The sequence below is a fragment of the Rhipicephalus microplus genome, chromosome 10, assembly GCF_043290135.1.
Source record: "Rhipicephalus microplus isolate Deutch F79 chromosome 10, USDA_Rmic, whole genome shotgun sequence".
Taxonomy (NCBI): Eukaryota; Metazoa; Arthropoda; class Arachnida; order Ixodida; family Ixodidae; genus Rhipicephalus; species Rhipicephalus microplus.
In genome coordinates, this window is record NC_134709.1 from 2,376,362 (window position 1) to 2,392,975 (window position 16,614).

The following is a 16,614-nucleotide window of genomic DNA, read 5'->3' on the forward strand; positions in this document are numbered from 1 at the left end:
CTGGATGGCAGCTATGGAGAAAAAACCGGCTTTGAGTAACTACCGAAAGGGCAAAAATGAAATAAGGAGGGAGGCATTTTACGATTGTTGCGAACTGAACTCTCCTACTTCTACGTCCCCCCCTTTCCCCCCTTCGTGTTTCTGTCGATGGCTGAAGCGATAGCCATTCCCGCCCCCCTTTTCCCCCTCTCCCTGCTTCGTAGATGAAGCTACAAAAGAAGCTTGCGCGAAACAATAAACGTTCACTCGTTGCCCTGGTCTGCGGTTGTCTGCGTATGCTTGCCGTGGCTGCCCGGCTAGCTATGTAACAGTGGCGACGAAGTCGGTTTTCGCTACCCACGGTACCTGACGGACTACGAGTCCTGGCGTCAGACGAACGAGGACCGACCACGATGGCCTCCCTGCAGTTGCCGGATTACGACGAAACGAAAGATAAGTGGAAGCCTTACCTCGTCAGAGCAGAAGCGTATTTCGAGGCGAACAGTGTAACGGACCCGGCTAAGAAGCGAGCACTACTAGTTTCGGCGTTGTCTAGTAAGACGGTCGAGGTGCTAGCCGGCAGAGTAGCCCCGCGTGCACCAAATGAACTGACATACAAGGAAGTCGTTCAGAGCTTGAATGAGTATTATGACCCTAAGAAGCACGAGATAACGGAAAGCTACAAGTTCTTCAATCGCTCACAACTTCCAGGCGAAAGCGTTAGCGCATTTCTCGTTGCTATTCGCCGAATAGCAGACAACTGCAATTTCGGCACGTCTCTTGACCGCATGCTTCGGGATCGCATTGTCTGCGGCGTACGCTCCGTGGCACTGAGGAAACAGATGTTGGCAAAAAAGGATTTAACGCTAGAAGAAGCCGAAGCATTGGCACTGTCTGTCGAAGCAGCTGAAAATGGTGCCGAAAGCATGACCTCAGAAGCTACGCCCTTGCTTAAGCTACGCGCGTCCGAGGCCAACACTGTTAAAACATCTCCGACTCGGCACGCGGCACAGCATTGTGATAGATGCGGAAGCAGCAAACACGACGGCAACAGCTGTCGTTGGATTAGAGCAAGGTGTTATCGCTGCGGACGTCATGGGCATCTCGCAAAGATGTGCCGCACAACCGCCAGTAAGAGCCGCGTCGCAACGCATGCAGTGGAGGGAAGAGCTTTGACTCTCGAAGAAGCCGTAACTGAAGACGACGATAAGGACGAGACACATATATGGACCTTACTTTCTGCACGAAAAAGCCGCCTCGAGCCGCCGATAAGGCGCAGTTTTTCATGGAATGGCGTACAACTTACAATGGAAGTAGATACTGGCTCGCCTGTCTGCGTAATTTCCAAAAACGTGTTTGACAAGCATCGCGAACAGTGGCCAGCGCTTAAACCTTCTCAGGTGAAGTTGTCATGCTACGTTGGACCACTCCCAGTGATGGGGGAATTGCAACTTTGTGTGCAATACAGGGCCGTCTCAGTTTACTGCCGTCTTATTGTACTGAACTGCTCGGGACCTAACCTGTGTGGCCGGGATCTGATTTCCTTGCTCCACAGAGCGGGGGTTCCAGTTTTGCAGCCGTCGGCACAAGACTTGCTACACTCAACGCCAGAACCCGCTGGGGCAGTTCACAACATTGTCGACGACTACCACGACGTCTTCTCCAAGGATCTTGGCCTGATCAAGGGGCCTCCAGCCACATTGCAGCTGAAAGAGGGAGCGGTGCCGAAATTCTGTAAGGCAAGATCCATACCTTACGCTCTAAGGGACAGGGTGACGCAAGAACTGGACAGGCTGGTAGCCATCGGTGTACTTTCACCAGTCCAACATTCCGATTGGGCCACTCCCATCGTGCCGGTACTTAAGAAAGACGGAACTGTTAGAATTTGTGGTGACTTCAAAGCCACCCTAAATCCAGCCTGTACAGTTGAGCAGTACCCTCTCCCAGTGATTGAAGACATGTTTGCATCTCTAAACGGCGGGGAGTATTTTAGCATTCTTGATTTGCGAGATGCCTATAATCAAGTTCCTTTGGATGAAGCCGCAAGGAAGCTCTGCGTCATTAACACGCACAGAGGCTTGTTTTCGTATAATAGGCTTCCCTTCGGAATATCCTCTGCTCCGGCTATTTTTCAAAGAAAAATGGATGCAATACTGTCAGGTTTGCCAGGGGTTCAGGCTTACCTTGATGATGTACTGGTTTCGGAGGCTCGTGGCGATGGGAGTGAACGCCTGAAGAGTGTGTTGCAACGGTTCCGTGAACACGGAGTTAAGCTAAGGTCTGATAAGTGCAGCTTTAGACAGCCTTCTGTCACATATCTCGGCCATCGGATAGACAGAGAGGGTCTTCATCCCACAGAGAAAAATTTGGAAGCGATCGCTCAGGCACCTCGCCCACAGAACGTGGCGGAGCTGCGTTCCTTTTTAGGAATGCTGACGTTTTATGCCAAATTTCTTCCAAATATGTCCACTCTACTTTCTCCGCTCAACAAACTTTTGGAGAAGGGCACAGTATGGCAGTGGGGGCGGCAACAAGAAGCTGCCTTTGAGAAAGCAAAAGACAGCCTAATGCAAGCTCAGGTTCTTGTTCAATTTGACCCGTTGAAAGAGTTGAAGCTCGAATGTGATGCTTCCCCTTACGGTGTGGGCGCGGCGCTTTTTCACACGAGTAACGGCATGCCAAAACCCATTGGGTTCCGGTCCCGTACACTGACGGCCGCCGAGAAAAATTACTCTCAGCTGGAAAGAGAGGCCCTGGCTTTAGTGTTTGGCGTCACTAAGTTTCGTGATTACCTTTTAGGTCGCCAATTCACTCTCGTGACGGACCACCAGCCCCTCTTGAGCTTGTTGCAATCCGACCGCCCGACGCCACCCCTGGCTGCAGCACGTATCCAGCGCTGGGCACTGTACTTGGGTGGCTACCGCTACACGCTGCAATACACGCCGGGAAAACAGTTGCTCAACGCGGACGCCCTGAGCAGGCTGCCACTGCGGTCTACGGAGGCTGATGACGTGGGTGAGCCACCGGAATATGTCCTCGCTCTGGATAATTTTGACGATGGCGTTATCACAACACGGGAGCTACAGCAGCTATCGGCCACAGACCCCGCAGTAACGGCGGTAAAGAATTGTATATTACATGGCTGGCCCAAAAGTGCAAAACAGCTGGAGGAAACGATGCGGCCGTTTTTCGACCGCAAACTAGAACTGTCCGTAGCCCATGGTCTAGTGTATTGGGGGCATCGCGTAGTGATACCGGAAAAAGCGCGGGACCGTCTTTTGAAACTGTTGCACGAGACCCACCAAGGCTCGTCAGGAATGAAAGCAGTGGCAAGGTCAAAATTTTGGTGGCCCCGACTAGACCGCGATATTGAAGCGCTTTCAGCCGGCTGCACGAACTGTGCCCAAAACATGCCAATGCCGGCAGCGGCACCACCAGTAAACTGGCCGAAAACCAATGAAAAATGGTCGCGGCTACATGTCGATTTTGCCGGACCCATAGCAGGCAAGATGATTCTAGTTGCAGTAGATGCCCATACCAAGTGGATAGAAGCCGTGCCAGTAAAGCATGCCACCACAACAAGCACAATCACCTGTCTGCGCGCCATGTTCAGTCGATTCGGCGTCCCGCGAACCATTGTTTCGGATAATGGGACACAGTTTTCTAGCCAGGATTTTGCTACGTTCGTGGCAAAGAACAACATAATGCATCTGAAAACGGCGCCCTTTCATCCACAGTCTAATGGAGCGGCAGAACGAGCAGTGCGTACAATAAAGGATGGACTTCGGAAGATGAGGGAGGGTAATTTGGAGGACAACCTTGTGCGGCTCCTGTTCAACTACAGGAGAACACCACAGAAGACGGGAAAATCTCCGTCAGAATTGCTGCTAGGGTTCCAGTTACGTTCACGATTGGATGCGTGTTTTCCCTCAACTGTTGCAGACTCGCCGCCGGCATCAGATGACTGGGTGGTCCCCATAGAAAGCAACGTGTACGTGCGGAACTACGGTGTCGGAGAAAAGTGGACACCAGGGCGTGTGCAGTCCACTGCAGGATCCCGAATGGTGACCGTCCAAACTCCTCATTCTGTAGTCAGACGCCACGTTGACCAAGTGCGCCCTCGACAAGCATCGCAGTCCCCATCGCCGGGCTCTGCATCCTTATCAGAGTCTAATATGTCCATGCTGCCGAAACGATCGCCGGGGCCCTCAACTACAAGCTCCACCGTGCTGCCTCCAGAAGCGCTCACTACCGCAAGCCCCCACGACCATCCAGTGCCAACCATGCCACAGGCCGGTCCTACACAAGCGGCGACCCCAAGCGCGGAACCAGTGCTTCGGCGTTCTACCAGACAACGCAAGCCAGTACAACGGTTCCATTTTTAAGAAGAGAGAAGTGTTGCGAACTGAACTCTCCTACTTCTACGTCCCCCCCCTTTCCCCCCTTCGTGTTTCTGTCGATGGCTGAAGCGATAGCCATTCCCGCCCCCCTTTTCCCCCTCTCCCTGCTTCGTAGATGAAGCTACAAAAGAAGCTTGCGCGAAACAATAAACGTTCACTCGTTGCCCTGGTCTGCGGTTGTCTGCGTATGCTTGCCGTGGCTGCCCGGCTAGCTATGTAACAACGATAATTCAAGGGGAAGCGCTTTACTGTTTGAAGCGAGATCGGGTTGCCTTAGAACGCGTAGTTATAAAGCAAGATTCAGTAAAGAAGAAGAACAATGCACATGCTGCGGGAAAGATAAGGAAACGGCGGAGCATGTTCTGATTGAATGTGGAGATATCCACCCAGGTGTACGTTTGGGCACGAGCCTACAGGAAGCCTTGGGTTATAGGGAAAACAATGGAAAGCTGAACACACCCGCGATTGAAATAAGTAAGAGACGGTTAGAGTATTGGTGGCAGAAAATTAGAGAGAAAGGACAAAAATAAATATTGGAAAAATAAAATATGGACAGTGTGCCGTAAATGGCAGAGAACTTAAGCTGAAAATTTACCTTTTTTCCATTAAGATAGAATTTATCGAAGTAGAGGGATTAGGCCAACATAAAAAAAAAGGAAAAAAGGTTTTTTTTTTTTTTGTCGAGCCTGGTGGCATACTTGTCACCACCCCGTTATAAAGGGGACGCTCATAGCATCCATCCATCCAGTATCCTCCGAGAGGATGGGGTGAGCGTCTTCACGGGAAAAGAAAGGCCGAATTCTTGGAAAGTCCCTCTTTTATGTGTGCACGTCTTTGTCGCCCTCCTCACCCCCCGCGGACTGTAGCGAAAAGCGAGGGTTGTGCGACGACAGTCAGAAGACAGCAGAAAAACGAACGACAAACGAGCGATACGAGCGAACTGAGCAGACGTGCGTGGGTAAGGTATTTGTGAATATCTTTTTTTTTACCGTGAAATATACGGAGCTTCAGACGTGCTGCGCTTGTTGGTATGAACCCATCACAACAAACAGCACAAACACGAAACGAGGCACACCTACAGGAATGAGATGAAGTCTGTTTTGTACTTTCTGCGTGTTTATTTCATTTATTTACTCTGGGGAAAACTATGGTGCGGCAGGAGTTGAGGACGCGTGTTCGCTTTCCGCCTTTATATACGACAAGCGCACATTTCCATAGCGCCGAAATGCGCGAACACCAATGTTCTGGAGTACCCCATGACGGCGTTCCTCATAATCACTGCAAATTTGCTCTAAGGGGACGCGGGCGCTTGCAAACTCTTCTCTCAGAGTCGCCTGTGAATATCCGTCATCGGTTTCAATAAACCACAAAACCGAGCAATATTTATTCCGTTGCTCACTGCATAAACTGGCTAAAATCATGCTACTGCCTGAAAATCTTGCAGATTTTTCAGCCAGTAACAACGAAGCGAAGTGGCATGAAATTTGCTGAATGCACGGCGTGGTCCTTGTTCGCTCTATTGGTTACGCCGACGACGCCAACAGGCGCCGCCGCTCAACGCAGCAGTATGTGCGTAAGAGCTTCGCTCTAAAGAACTGCACATTAGGAGAACGACCTTGTATATATCGAATGGCAGATGCAGGCTCAGATTTGACGATAGCAAAGACTCTTGCTCGAACAAGCTATGAGGTAGCAATTCACTTCCTTGTGTCGGGTGTGTCGTCAGCCATTCACGTGCGTTCTGCAGCAGCAATGACCGAGAGACATGACCACAGAAGCGCCAATGAACTTTTGTAAAACGTTCGTGTGTGATATAGGATAACAGAAAATAATAATAAAACATACACATTCATTCTCTGCTGTCACAAGTTCGCATCCGAAAGTCGTGATTATATGCACTTTTGCTTTGTGCGATTTCACATTTCTCTGAATGTATGCGTTGTAGTTCTGCGGGCTTTTTCGTGTGTGTGATGTTCAGGTGTCTTCGTGGCTGTAACCAAGTGCTGCCGACGCTCATTTCGTACTAAATAAATTGTCACAACAACGTGTATTGACTCAATCTTGCTTACTGCATGACAGCCCTTCATTGCATAGCATATACACAACACTAAGACTCGTTGCTTGAAGATATGTTAGCCGACACAGTTATTTGAATTGACCAACCATGCATCCAAAAGCCTTATTCAGTGCGACAAGACCTTTTCTTCAACTCCTTTGCAACTATTGTATTTGTGTACTCATGTTTTTGCCTTGCATGCGCTTTACGAACTCGAAATGGGTACGACATAGAAGTAATACAAGCAGCGGCTGTGTAGAAAGATGCATGGGAGATGCACTGTACCATAAGTCTTCCCCTCCCTTGTTGCACTCCTGGGAGGTTTATGTGAATCCGCCCCAGTTTTTATTGTGAGATGTTTATAGAGCTTGAGGTAACGGCCTCGAATCTACGAGCTTGCAGTCAATAACTGATTTGGGCGAAACAATCACTCTTCATGTTATTGCCACGACCTTTACAGGAAAAAAAAAAGTCGTTGAAATAGCGTACGCGAATAGAGAAGTCGTTCCTTGGACAAGGGAATAACGCACCTGGACTATTGAGGCCACGCATGTGCGAGTCTCGCTCATATGACACACAAGAGGTAATTGCTTCATTTTCGTCATAAAAATAGTTTGTCGACTAGTCCGATGCTTTGCGTACGGCAACGCGATAAATAAACGCTGCATCAACCAAAACATGAATTCATACTAGCCTGCTGAAGTTTCAATTCTAATGAAATAAATTACGCTACGTATAGTGGGGAAAAATAATGATTATGCATTCGGCACGTGTTGGGCACCGTGAGTCACAGCGGCCGCACTTCTTAGCACGCGATTTGCCTAACTACCCGTTTTGTTTTGTTTTGAAAATTCGGAAGCTTAGGTCATACTGGGAAGGAAGTATACATAGTCAAATATAATTTGCCTTCTCCTGTCCCACCGAACCGCATCATGCTCCAGCAACCCCAAGTATTTGTAGAACGAACTGTTCCGTTGAACCTCGCATGAGTACTCATAGTCCAAGTTTTGATCTCCGTTGTATACATTGTTGTGACCTCCGCGATAGAGTTTTTCACTCAACCCCGCATTCCGGCACTGCATGGAACGTAGAGCAGCTGGCCAAGCAGGCTACGCAGCCTACATGAAAGATCTCTTGAAAAGCAGCGACCGCAGGGGTCAGGCGCTAGTGAGCATGGAGAGAGATGGAGGTGTCGTTGAAGGGGAGAAAAAAAAAGCCCCTGCTCAGTGCCTCATTTCTTCGAACCGTGTCAGCGCGATTTGCACCCCCTCGTCATGCAGTGTGGCGCGCCGGCACACGTGTGGCAGTTCACCTCCGAAATGTTGGCCTTCTAGTCCTGACTTGGTGGCGCCGTCTGGTGTTTTTTTCAGAACTACTCGCAATATGGCGCAAACGACAGGAGGGGATAGAGGAGACCAGAGCAGAGCGCTGACTGCTCTCGTCTACCATGCAGCACCAACCAGCCCAATCAAGCACCTTGTTAATGCCCCCGCCTCAATGCAGTGCGTCTGAAACGCGTTTGTAACGTTTTGTTCATAAGACGCTGACATTACGGCCGTCAGGTACAGTTCAAAAACGGGTGCAGTGCTTCGCTGCTCCACTCGCCGTTCGCGCACTCTCATTCCAGTGCCCCACTCTCGCGTCCGCTCGTACGTATTACAAAAGGAGTGTTCGCTGGCTGATGAATGTGCAAGTAAATGGTTACGGTACGAATCCTCGTCTCGTCATTTATTACTACGCCGTGTACTGACAATTCCCTTCGGGGGCAATTTTCTACCATGGCATACATAGCCTAATGTGACACTCGGCCACACCCTTCTCTCCCCCCCCCCCCCCGTGTTTTCAGTTGCACGAGCTCCGGCTTGCGGCGATAAAGAGGCAAAACGTAGAAAGGACAGCGCCAGGTCAGCGCGTCTCTTGGAGTAAGAGGGACAAGTCCCCACATATGCAAATTAGTGGCAAAAAAAATACTTGACCTGAACGCATTTCAGCGCACGCCGACAATCAATCACGTATGGTATTACACGTAAGAGCACAAGCTATCAATGTTTGACCTACACGTGGCTTTGTTTGCCCTCTACAGAACCCCAATTTCCCTTGTTCTTGTTTAAAGGGCCCCAAAGGCAAGGCAGTGTTTCGCTACAATCGCTATTTCCCCCTCGCCACTTGTTTCTCCATAAGACAACGTCAGCACTAAGCGTTGAGCCAGTCTGCACGATGATACATCTGCCAGCACGGTCACAAACGAAGCGAAATTTCGCACATTGTCTACAGCCAAGCATTATTGAGATTATAACGATAGTTTTTGTATAACAAGGCACCGCTCGTTTCATGGCCGATCCCCCACGGTGGGTGGCGCCAGATTAATAAGGGTCAACCAGCCGACCGACGATAGCCCTGCGAGACAACGCAGAGCGACTCCTTTGCACAACTTACGTCGCTCGTGTATCGACTAATCGAGAGCTTATTTTATCTTAGCGTCACGTGGCCAACATGCTGGCGTCATAATTGTGCCCCAAGATGGGAGAGAATACTGCGCTTGTTTTCAGCACATTAACCGGGGCCCCTTAAAAGACCGACGGCAATAAACGCGACTGTTCGCAGCTGTCACGACGTACGCGTTGGTTTCATCGACCGTGGTTGAGACAGATCACGTCGTATTAGCAGCTAGAAGAGCAAACGCCTGCGATGCCTTTTCAGGGACACGAACAGCTCGGATGTAAAGTCCCTGCAGTGCGCAACGAGGGGGTTGTACGCATAAGAACACCGCTCGTGTTCAAGCCCAGATGACAAACGAGGCACATGTCTGACAAAATGCACCGAGCGAAAAAAAAGTTCACCTCACGTCCTCCGGCGGCCGATATCGTACAGCATGGACGGCACGGCCCATCCTTCCCCGTTGCGAACACGTGGATCGACTGGGCCAGCACCGAAGATAAACCCTTATCGAGTTTTTCCTTGTAAGAACAACCAAGCCAGCGGGAAGGGTATACCACTTGTCGCCCCCTCACATCGGCGAGCCGTGCTTCGACGGGCGGCCGAAACAAGCTTATTTTTTTCTTCGATCTTTCATAGCGGAATTTAAAGGGACACTAAAGTGAAGCAACTACTTGGTTTAGATTGAAGAACTGTAATGGTATTATCATTACCTCGCTTCGTATGTGGAGTTTAACGTCCCAAAACCACCATATGATTATGAGAGACGCCGTAGTGGAGCGTTCCGAAAATTTCGACCACATGGGGTTCTTTAACGTGCACCCAAATCTGAGCACACGGGTTATTTTCCCTATACGGCTCTGAGACGATAAGGTGTAGAACGCAAGGCGACGGGTAGGTGCCACCACCGAGTCGTCTTAGCAAAGCGTTGGAAACACTTGCCTTTTCCTGCAAGCGTTGCATGGTCAGCGCAGCGTGATGAAGGCTACGGTCCTTAGAATTATTATGTATGCGTTTTCTAGTGAAAGACGCACATACAGAATACATACGTGTTGTTATGGTGCCTAAGATATGCGCAATAATTGCTTTTTAATTGACAATCGCACAAGTATGAATGCTGAATATTGAGCAACGTTTGTGGTCGCTGCGGATGAGTTCGGCCGTTCGGGGTATCGGCTGGTGCCGTTTAAAGTATCCAGTGTCGTTATGAGTGGACAAACAGACAAATGGGCAGACGGACTAAAATTTTTGCGTGTAAGGTCAATCGCCTTTAATAATCAAGAAAAAGACTCCGGCACGCGGAATCGAACGTGTGACCTCTGAATTATGAGCGCGAGGAATCGGCAACGAAGGAGCACCTCCGACATCAAAACGGCAAGCTGTTTATATCTACCACTTACCGCTGGCGATGGGCATCTCAACATTACCAGCTAGATGGTGCACCTAAAACCCCTTGATCAAGGGAAGTACCGACGCTCTCCCCCAGGCGCACGTTTCCTGCTCGATACTCCTCCCTCGGCACGCGCTGCAACCGAGGCTCCCACGGAGGCGCCGCTGAATTCAATGGAGGCGCGTGATTTCGTGCCACGTGCGCACCACGGTAGTGTACCGAATACGGAAAAATGGTGATCATAAGATTGATTTGTGGGGTTTAACGTATCAAAACCACGAAATGATTATGAGAGACGCCGTAGTGGAGGGCTCCGGAAATTTCGACCACCTGGGGTTCTTTAACGTGCACCCAAATCTGAGCACACGGGCCTACAACATTTCCGCCTCCATCGGAAATGCAACCGCCGCAGCCGAGATTCGATCCCGCGACCTGCGAGTCAGCAGCCGAGTACCTTAGCCACTAGACCACCGTGGCGGGGCGAGGCAATGAAAAAAAGGATTTGTGGGGCTAAAACAGAACCGGCTCACACATTACGGGGTAAATTCTCGAGCACTGGGTGCATTTAAAACAGGCGTTGGCAAGAAAACGTGTCCTTCCATATCGCGTATGCAGCCACCCGAAGGACGAGCAGGTGCAGTCCGAGGTGAGCCTGCCACTGTGGCCGCCCAAGGACCTGGCGGTCGACCTGCACTTCAAGGTTCTCGTGGGACACCGAGACAGGCGAGTACGCAACGCAACTGATTATGCAGGAGAAACGCGCCTACGGAGTAAGCGATGCAAGCGAGCGCCCCAAAAGTTAGAAAGATGATGGCGGTTCCTGTTGTTACTGAAAGGGAACAGCATGAGCAACAATTCGAGTAAATTTCGGACTATTCTGCAAGTTATTCTAGCATGCACATAGAGCAATGTTGTCCTCGAGAAGGGACGAAATATGTACAGGCGTGAGCACAGACCAGGGGATCGCGTGGCCGGAGGCATCGATGCGCTATCTGGCGACGAGACGCCTGCTGCGGTGCGCGTCCCGCCGTAACATTAGGCCTCTCATGTCGCTCTCTCCGACGCGCTCGTAGCGACAACTGGGTGTCACTGCCCTTGCTCAAACAAATTCGTGCCGTTCTTTTTCTTTTTTTTTTTACGTGTCGGCTGCGTTGGCGCCGGTTACAACGCCGGGTTCGCGTCGTGATATATACCGGTTTATTAGCATAACTTAGCATAGCCAGCCTCCCAAACCTGATGAAGCTAAGTACACAAACTTAAGTTTTCTCAGCTAAGCTCACCTTTTCTGCGTTAGGCTATAGTTGAACTTGAATGAGCCTAGTTTTTACGAAACAAGCGCAATAAGTACAAAGACATAAATACAAATAATTTAGCTAATTAAAATTATACAGCTTAGGAAGACTAGACTAAGTGATTAGTAACTAGTATCTTCCTCAGATTTTTATTTTATTGTTTTATTAGAACTTGTATAAATCACTTAATAATATATAATCCCACCAGTCTGACGATGCCATGCTCACCCACACTTATATTTTTCTATGCTTATCTTAACGCTACCGCAGTAGCTTACTTATGCGTAATTCACCTAATTATGCCACGTGAAACTCCAATATGTTTCGTGTGTGATCGAATATCAGACTAATTAATCGACCATAACTAGTACGTGTCCTAACTGCAATATTTTGACAAAACTTAGCTTGATTGGTACAGTGCAAGTAAGAAGTAATTAGTATTTTCCAAAGTTTGGCGCCTCTGGGCTTATAGGGAAGTCGACTTGGATTAATTGGCCACGACAAGGTTTGCCTTATTTGGGCTAATTTTGCTCGGCTAAATGAAATGGTAACATAATCAGCTATGCATAATTCGATTTGGCTGTACGTGCACTTTTCTTGACCCATCTGGGCGCATCGAAGCTTTACTACGCTTAGCATAAAAACAGCAACCTGGATCTTTCTTACGCCCGAATTTATCAGGTGATACCGCCCTCAACTAGGCTGGATAAGATTCGGCTACACTTACATTCAATTAATTAGGCTCGTTTTTCCAACTTGGCCTAACGCGACAAAGGTAAGGCAAGCTGAGAAAATTTAATTTTGTTTACTTGGCTGCACCAGGTTTTGCGCACTTAGTTATGAATCAACCGGCATAACTACCTACACGATCCCGGCGCTGGAACCGGCGCCGTTGCAGCCGCTACGTAAAAACAAGAAGAAAAAAAAAACGGCACAATTTAGATGGAGCAATGATACCGACAGCTAGGTGTCATTTCGGCTACTAGCTCGTCGCAGAGAGCGACATTAGAGGCTGATAGCACGGAACGCGCAACGCAGCAGGCACCTCGTCGCCAGAGAGCGCATCGATGCCTTCGGCCGAGCGACCCCGTTCTCTGCACACTTTTTGCTGCCGCCTGTATAGTCTCAACGAGAAAAAAAAAGTTAGCACAAGTTATCGGCGGCCGGAGCCAGAAAATTCCGACACGCGACGCTATTTCCTCCGAGCACGCCAATATCGAGAGGGCCAAGCACATTTAATTTTCCAGAACAAAGTTGGCTGGCGGAAAGCACTCTAACAAGCAGCTTTTTCAGCGCAAATGCGGTTCAAGCGAAAAAGAAAAGTAGAAATGATGTGCATATCTACATCTAGACAGGCGCTTTTTTATGATTTGGGCTTTCGTACAGACCAACAGCGAAATGGGCTGGTTTAGAAAATTGACCGTACTAGGCATTCTGGCTCGGGAAAAACAGCATCGCGTGTCATAATTTTCCGACTCTTGTTACGTGCGCTAATATTTTCCGTTGCGGCATTACGTGTCTTCTACCAACATCCTTCGCGGGTTCTAAAAACGCAGCAGCAAGTTTATCACGACTCGCCTTTTTGCGATAAAAGTTGCACCTCCCCTGCGTTGTCACTGCCCCTGAAGATATGATGTGGATTCCGAAACGTCGGGAAATAAGCCCATTCGTTGGTTGGGGTCCTATGCATGAAAGTCTGAAATAACCAAACCTGACAAGCAACTCTTAAGCCTTACGGGAAATGTCTCGTTGCGCATTACCATTGAAACAAAGCCACGACGTGCCTTATCGGGTGGCTCTTTGCGGAAGAGCGCGTGAAACGCCGTGGTTTGTGCAGCGACCACTACCACGTGTTCGAGCTGTCGCGGCAGCTGCCCCGCTTCGCCGCCTACCTACTGCTGCCAGAGGGGCCACGTGACACGCCATTGGGAAGCGTCCGCTTCCGAATCAACGAAAGGCCACACAGGGTAACTATGTATTGCAGTCATTGCTTGTAGCATCGTAAGGCAAATGATGAGCTCCGCGGCAAGCGCGAAGCGATGAATTCGATAGTCGCACGATGAACGGGAAGCAACGCGATACTCGCGGAGCATCGCTCAAGCACAAGACGGACGGACGAATGGATTGGTTGGTTGGTAGGTAGGTATGTACGCACGCGCAAAGTCGCCGAAGAGCGCTAAGAAATGCTTCGCATTTAAAAAAAACAAAGATTGAGGAAGCGAAGTTGTCTTGTCAGCCGAATGACGTACTTACAAGATGCACAAAAACCTTCGCCGGGGCAATCGTGAGACAACTGTTCACGGGCACAATAGCATAATAGTTCACAAACTCACGTTGCCCAATCGTCCAAAACCACTGCACCGAGACAACTGCTTTGAAAATATAATTTTGGCAGCCGTAGAGTACAACGTCTCGTTGCTTAGCGTGTCACGTTCGCCGTCACCAAAGGGGAAGAAACGGCGGCTGTGCGACAGCGAAAGCAGTCGGCAGCCACAGGAACGGCCCATTCTGAGGGCTAGTTCAGCTCTGAAATGTCACACCAGTAAACAGCCCATAAAAATGAGTGAAGTGCTGGAGGTACGCACGAAGCCACCACGGAAAAGTGAGCGATGCCCCGTTGACCTGGCAATGCGCCGAACTAACCGGAAGCTCTGGTAGCAAATTGCCTGCGTAACCCCCCCCCCCCCTTCCCCATTAGTGGCACTCGACGAAAAATTGAGGCAATCAACCATTTAACCAGGTGTAAGATACACCATAAAGCGTTTATGGTGAATTTTGACACATATAAAATTATTAATATTTGAAGAAAAGATTAAACTGAGTTCTTAGTTTTGGTTGTTCTCACCTAGCCGCGCTTCAGTCGTCGGCGGGTGGCAATAGGTTTCCGACGCTTTTCGTTAAGTTTAGCGACCCATGTAATTTGACTGTTTTAGATGCGAATCAGCTGGGATGCGTGTCCGTCGCTCCCACACTTCTTAGCGCGGCTTCTACCCTCCTCTACGCATCCCCTTTCCAAGTTGCTCTCCTACGCTCTACCCTCATTCCCGTCCCGTGACGTCCTGGTGCGTCATGCAGGAAGGAAAGCTGTGGTCCGTCCACTCCAGAGCGCACGCGCGTCATCTCCCCTCTCTCTTCGAAGAGTCCCCCACTCTATGGAGCGGCGAGCACGACAGGTCTGCCCATTATTTAAACCTCATTAAATGTACCTAAACGAAGTAACCCTAGACAGGTGTTCCGACAGCTGCATACTCCGCGGGGTGGGGGGAGGGCTCGAGCACGGACGCTTCATTCTCACCTGCGCAACGCCTCGATGAGCGCCAGCGTCAGCACAAGACAGTAGGTATAGCGCGAGAACAGAACCACGTCAAAGAGACAAGAAAGAGATGAGCGTATCTTTGTCGTCGTTCTGTTATCGCACTATATCTACCGTCAACTCGTCCAAGCCAGCACAAGCTCTCAATGACCATCTCCCGCTCAGGAGAACCGCCTCCCCGCTGCTTCGCATCCCCACGCTATTCCGTTTAGCGGGAAATCAGTTTCGACGACGCCCGGGTCATCGACACGGAAGGTACATAGATACTGTTCTTAGCATATCCAAACAACTCCTCGAAATATCAAACTGAAACCTTAGCGAGTGTACACGGAACCAGTGGAAAAAAAAACACCGCAACTACAAAGGCGGAAAGACACCACCAAGAAAAGTCGTGGAGCCGGCTGAACAGTCGCCCCCGAAGAAGCGGTCCCGAAACGTCGGCTCAGGTTATAGTTTTGTACTTTATAAACTTTGTATTATAAGTTGGCTGGGCAGTTTATTTTATTCCTATGAATTTTCACCCAGCTAGACTGATCTCTGTCGAATGTAGGATTTATCCGTCACCCTTGCACACGGATAAGACTTGGCTTAGCATTAAGATGGTTCACCTCATAAAAGAATGTGTGGAAACAGATGTGTCGGTGCTGTGAAACCACAAATTATATATTTCTTGTGAAGCCATTCAGGCAGATACAACCATCTCGTGCTGCCGTCGTCTTCACCTGGTCGGATTCTTCTGGCTCGTACTAGCGCGCTACAAATGGATAACATCATATATAAAGAAGCTTACTTGCGTCATGACGATCCCGCTATCGGCAGCGACTTGCTTCACTCACGGCTTCTGTGCCAGACGCTTGCCACGAATTTGGGACTGCCAAGAGTCTTTTTCGCTTTGAGCTGTACTGCCACGCAACATGTAGTTCATCCGCAAGACCAGAAATACTAGCGAATGCCCGAGGCATCGACGCGCGACAACGTCCACCATGCAGTCGGCTGCCTGCAGCGTGAACGGGTCCACTCCGCACATCGCTCGCGAAGACTACCGCGTGCGGGCGTCGACTAAGCAATGCACCAGAATCCTCAGTGGAGGAGAGAATACCCTCACTCGTTTTGCTGTTCCCTAAGCTGCAGTCACTCCCGTCCAAGGAAGACGCATTTTCAAGTTTTTCTTTCTATGCACTTCGTTATGAAAACGCGATAGATCTTGTTCAGCTTAGCAAGCCGTTCAAACTGCTTAGATCAGCAGTTCTGTTATCGCGCGCGCGGTACCAATGGACAGCTTAAGATGGAGAGAAAGCGGGTTCGTCGGAGCGTGGAACAGCCAACGAGGGAGAGAAGAAAGCGTAAACCATGTGCCGCCAGGCCGGTCGACGCTAGCGTGATTGCCGTCATATCGCGCTCGGATGCTCTTCGCTGACTTCGTAGTTACTGCTCTCTTCACAAGACCAACAAGAGCGACCGCACCGGCACGTTCATTTGTTTATTCAGAGCTACACTCTTAAAAAAAAGTTAGTAAAAAGGTAGTAACTGCAAGCGAACAGGTAGTAACGACAACGGTTACTACCTTTCCTGAACCGTTCCTAGCTTCTTCCTACCTATTTACTACTTACATTAGTAAACAGTTGCAACCTAACTGCAATAGGGTAGCAACTGCAGCTGTTACTACCTCTCTTGAATTTTTACTACCTCTTTGCTACCTATTTACTACATACATTAGTAAGCAGTTACTAGCTGCATGCAAAGAAGTA

At 49.5% G+C, this 16,614-nt stretch overlaps 2 protein-coding genes across 9 annotated transcripts in view; one reads left to right on the plus strand and one right to left on the minus strand.

The window, feature by feature from the left end:
* LOC119167677 (sodium-dependent glucose transporter 1A-like) overlaps window positions 1-16,122 on the minus strand; it is a 197,236-nt gene extending 181,114 nt beyond the window's left edge. For 2 of the 4 annotated variants that reach the window (XM_075876070.1, XM_075876067.1), the window contains exon 1: window positions 9,276-9,372. In XM_075876070.1, the coding sequence (XP_075732185.1) occupies window positions 9,276-9,325 (50 nt within the window). In that variant the 5' untranslated portion in view covers window positions 9,326-9,372. Of the gene's footprint in view, window positions 1-9,275; window positions 9,373-15,656 lie in introns of those variants that run through there. The other 2 variants (XM_075876069.1, XM_075876068.1) reach the window with 2 other exon arrangements.
* LOC119181914 (BBSome complex member BBS2) overlaps window positions 1-16,614 on the plus strand; it is a 163,729-nt gene that overhangs the window by 78,516 nt on the left and 68,599 nt on the right. For 2 of the 5 annotated variants that reach the window (XM_075876062.1, XM_075876063.1), the window contains one exon: window positions 1,535-4,551. In XM_075876062.1, coding sequence (XP_075732177.1) covers window positions 1,535-4,364 — 2,830 coding nt within the window. In that variant the 3' untranslated portion in view covers window positions 4,365-4,551. Of the gene's footprint in view, window positions 1-100; window positions 4,552-10,876; window positions 10,985-13,390; window positions 13,521-16,614 lie in introns of those variants that run through there. The other 3 variants (XM_075876066.1, XM_075876064.1, XM_075876065.1) reach the window with 3 other exon arrangements.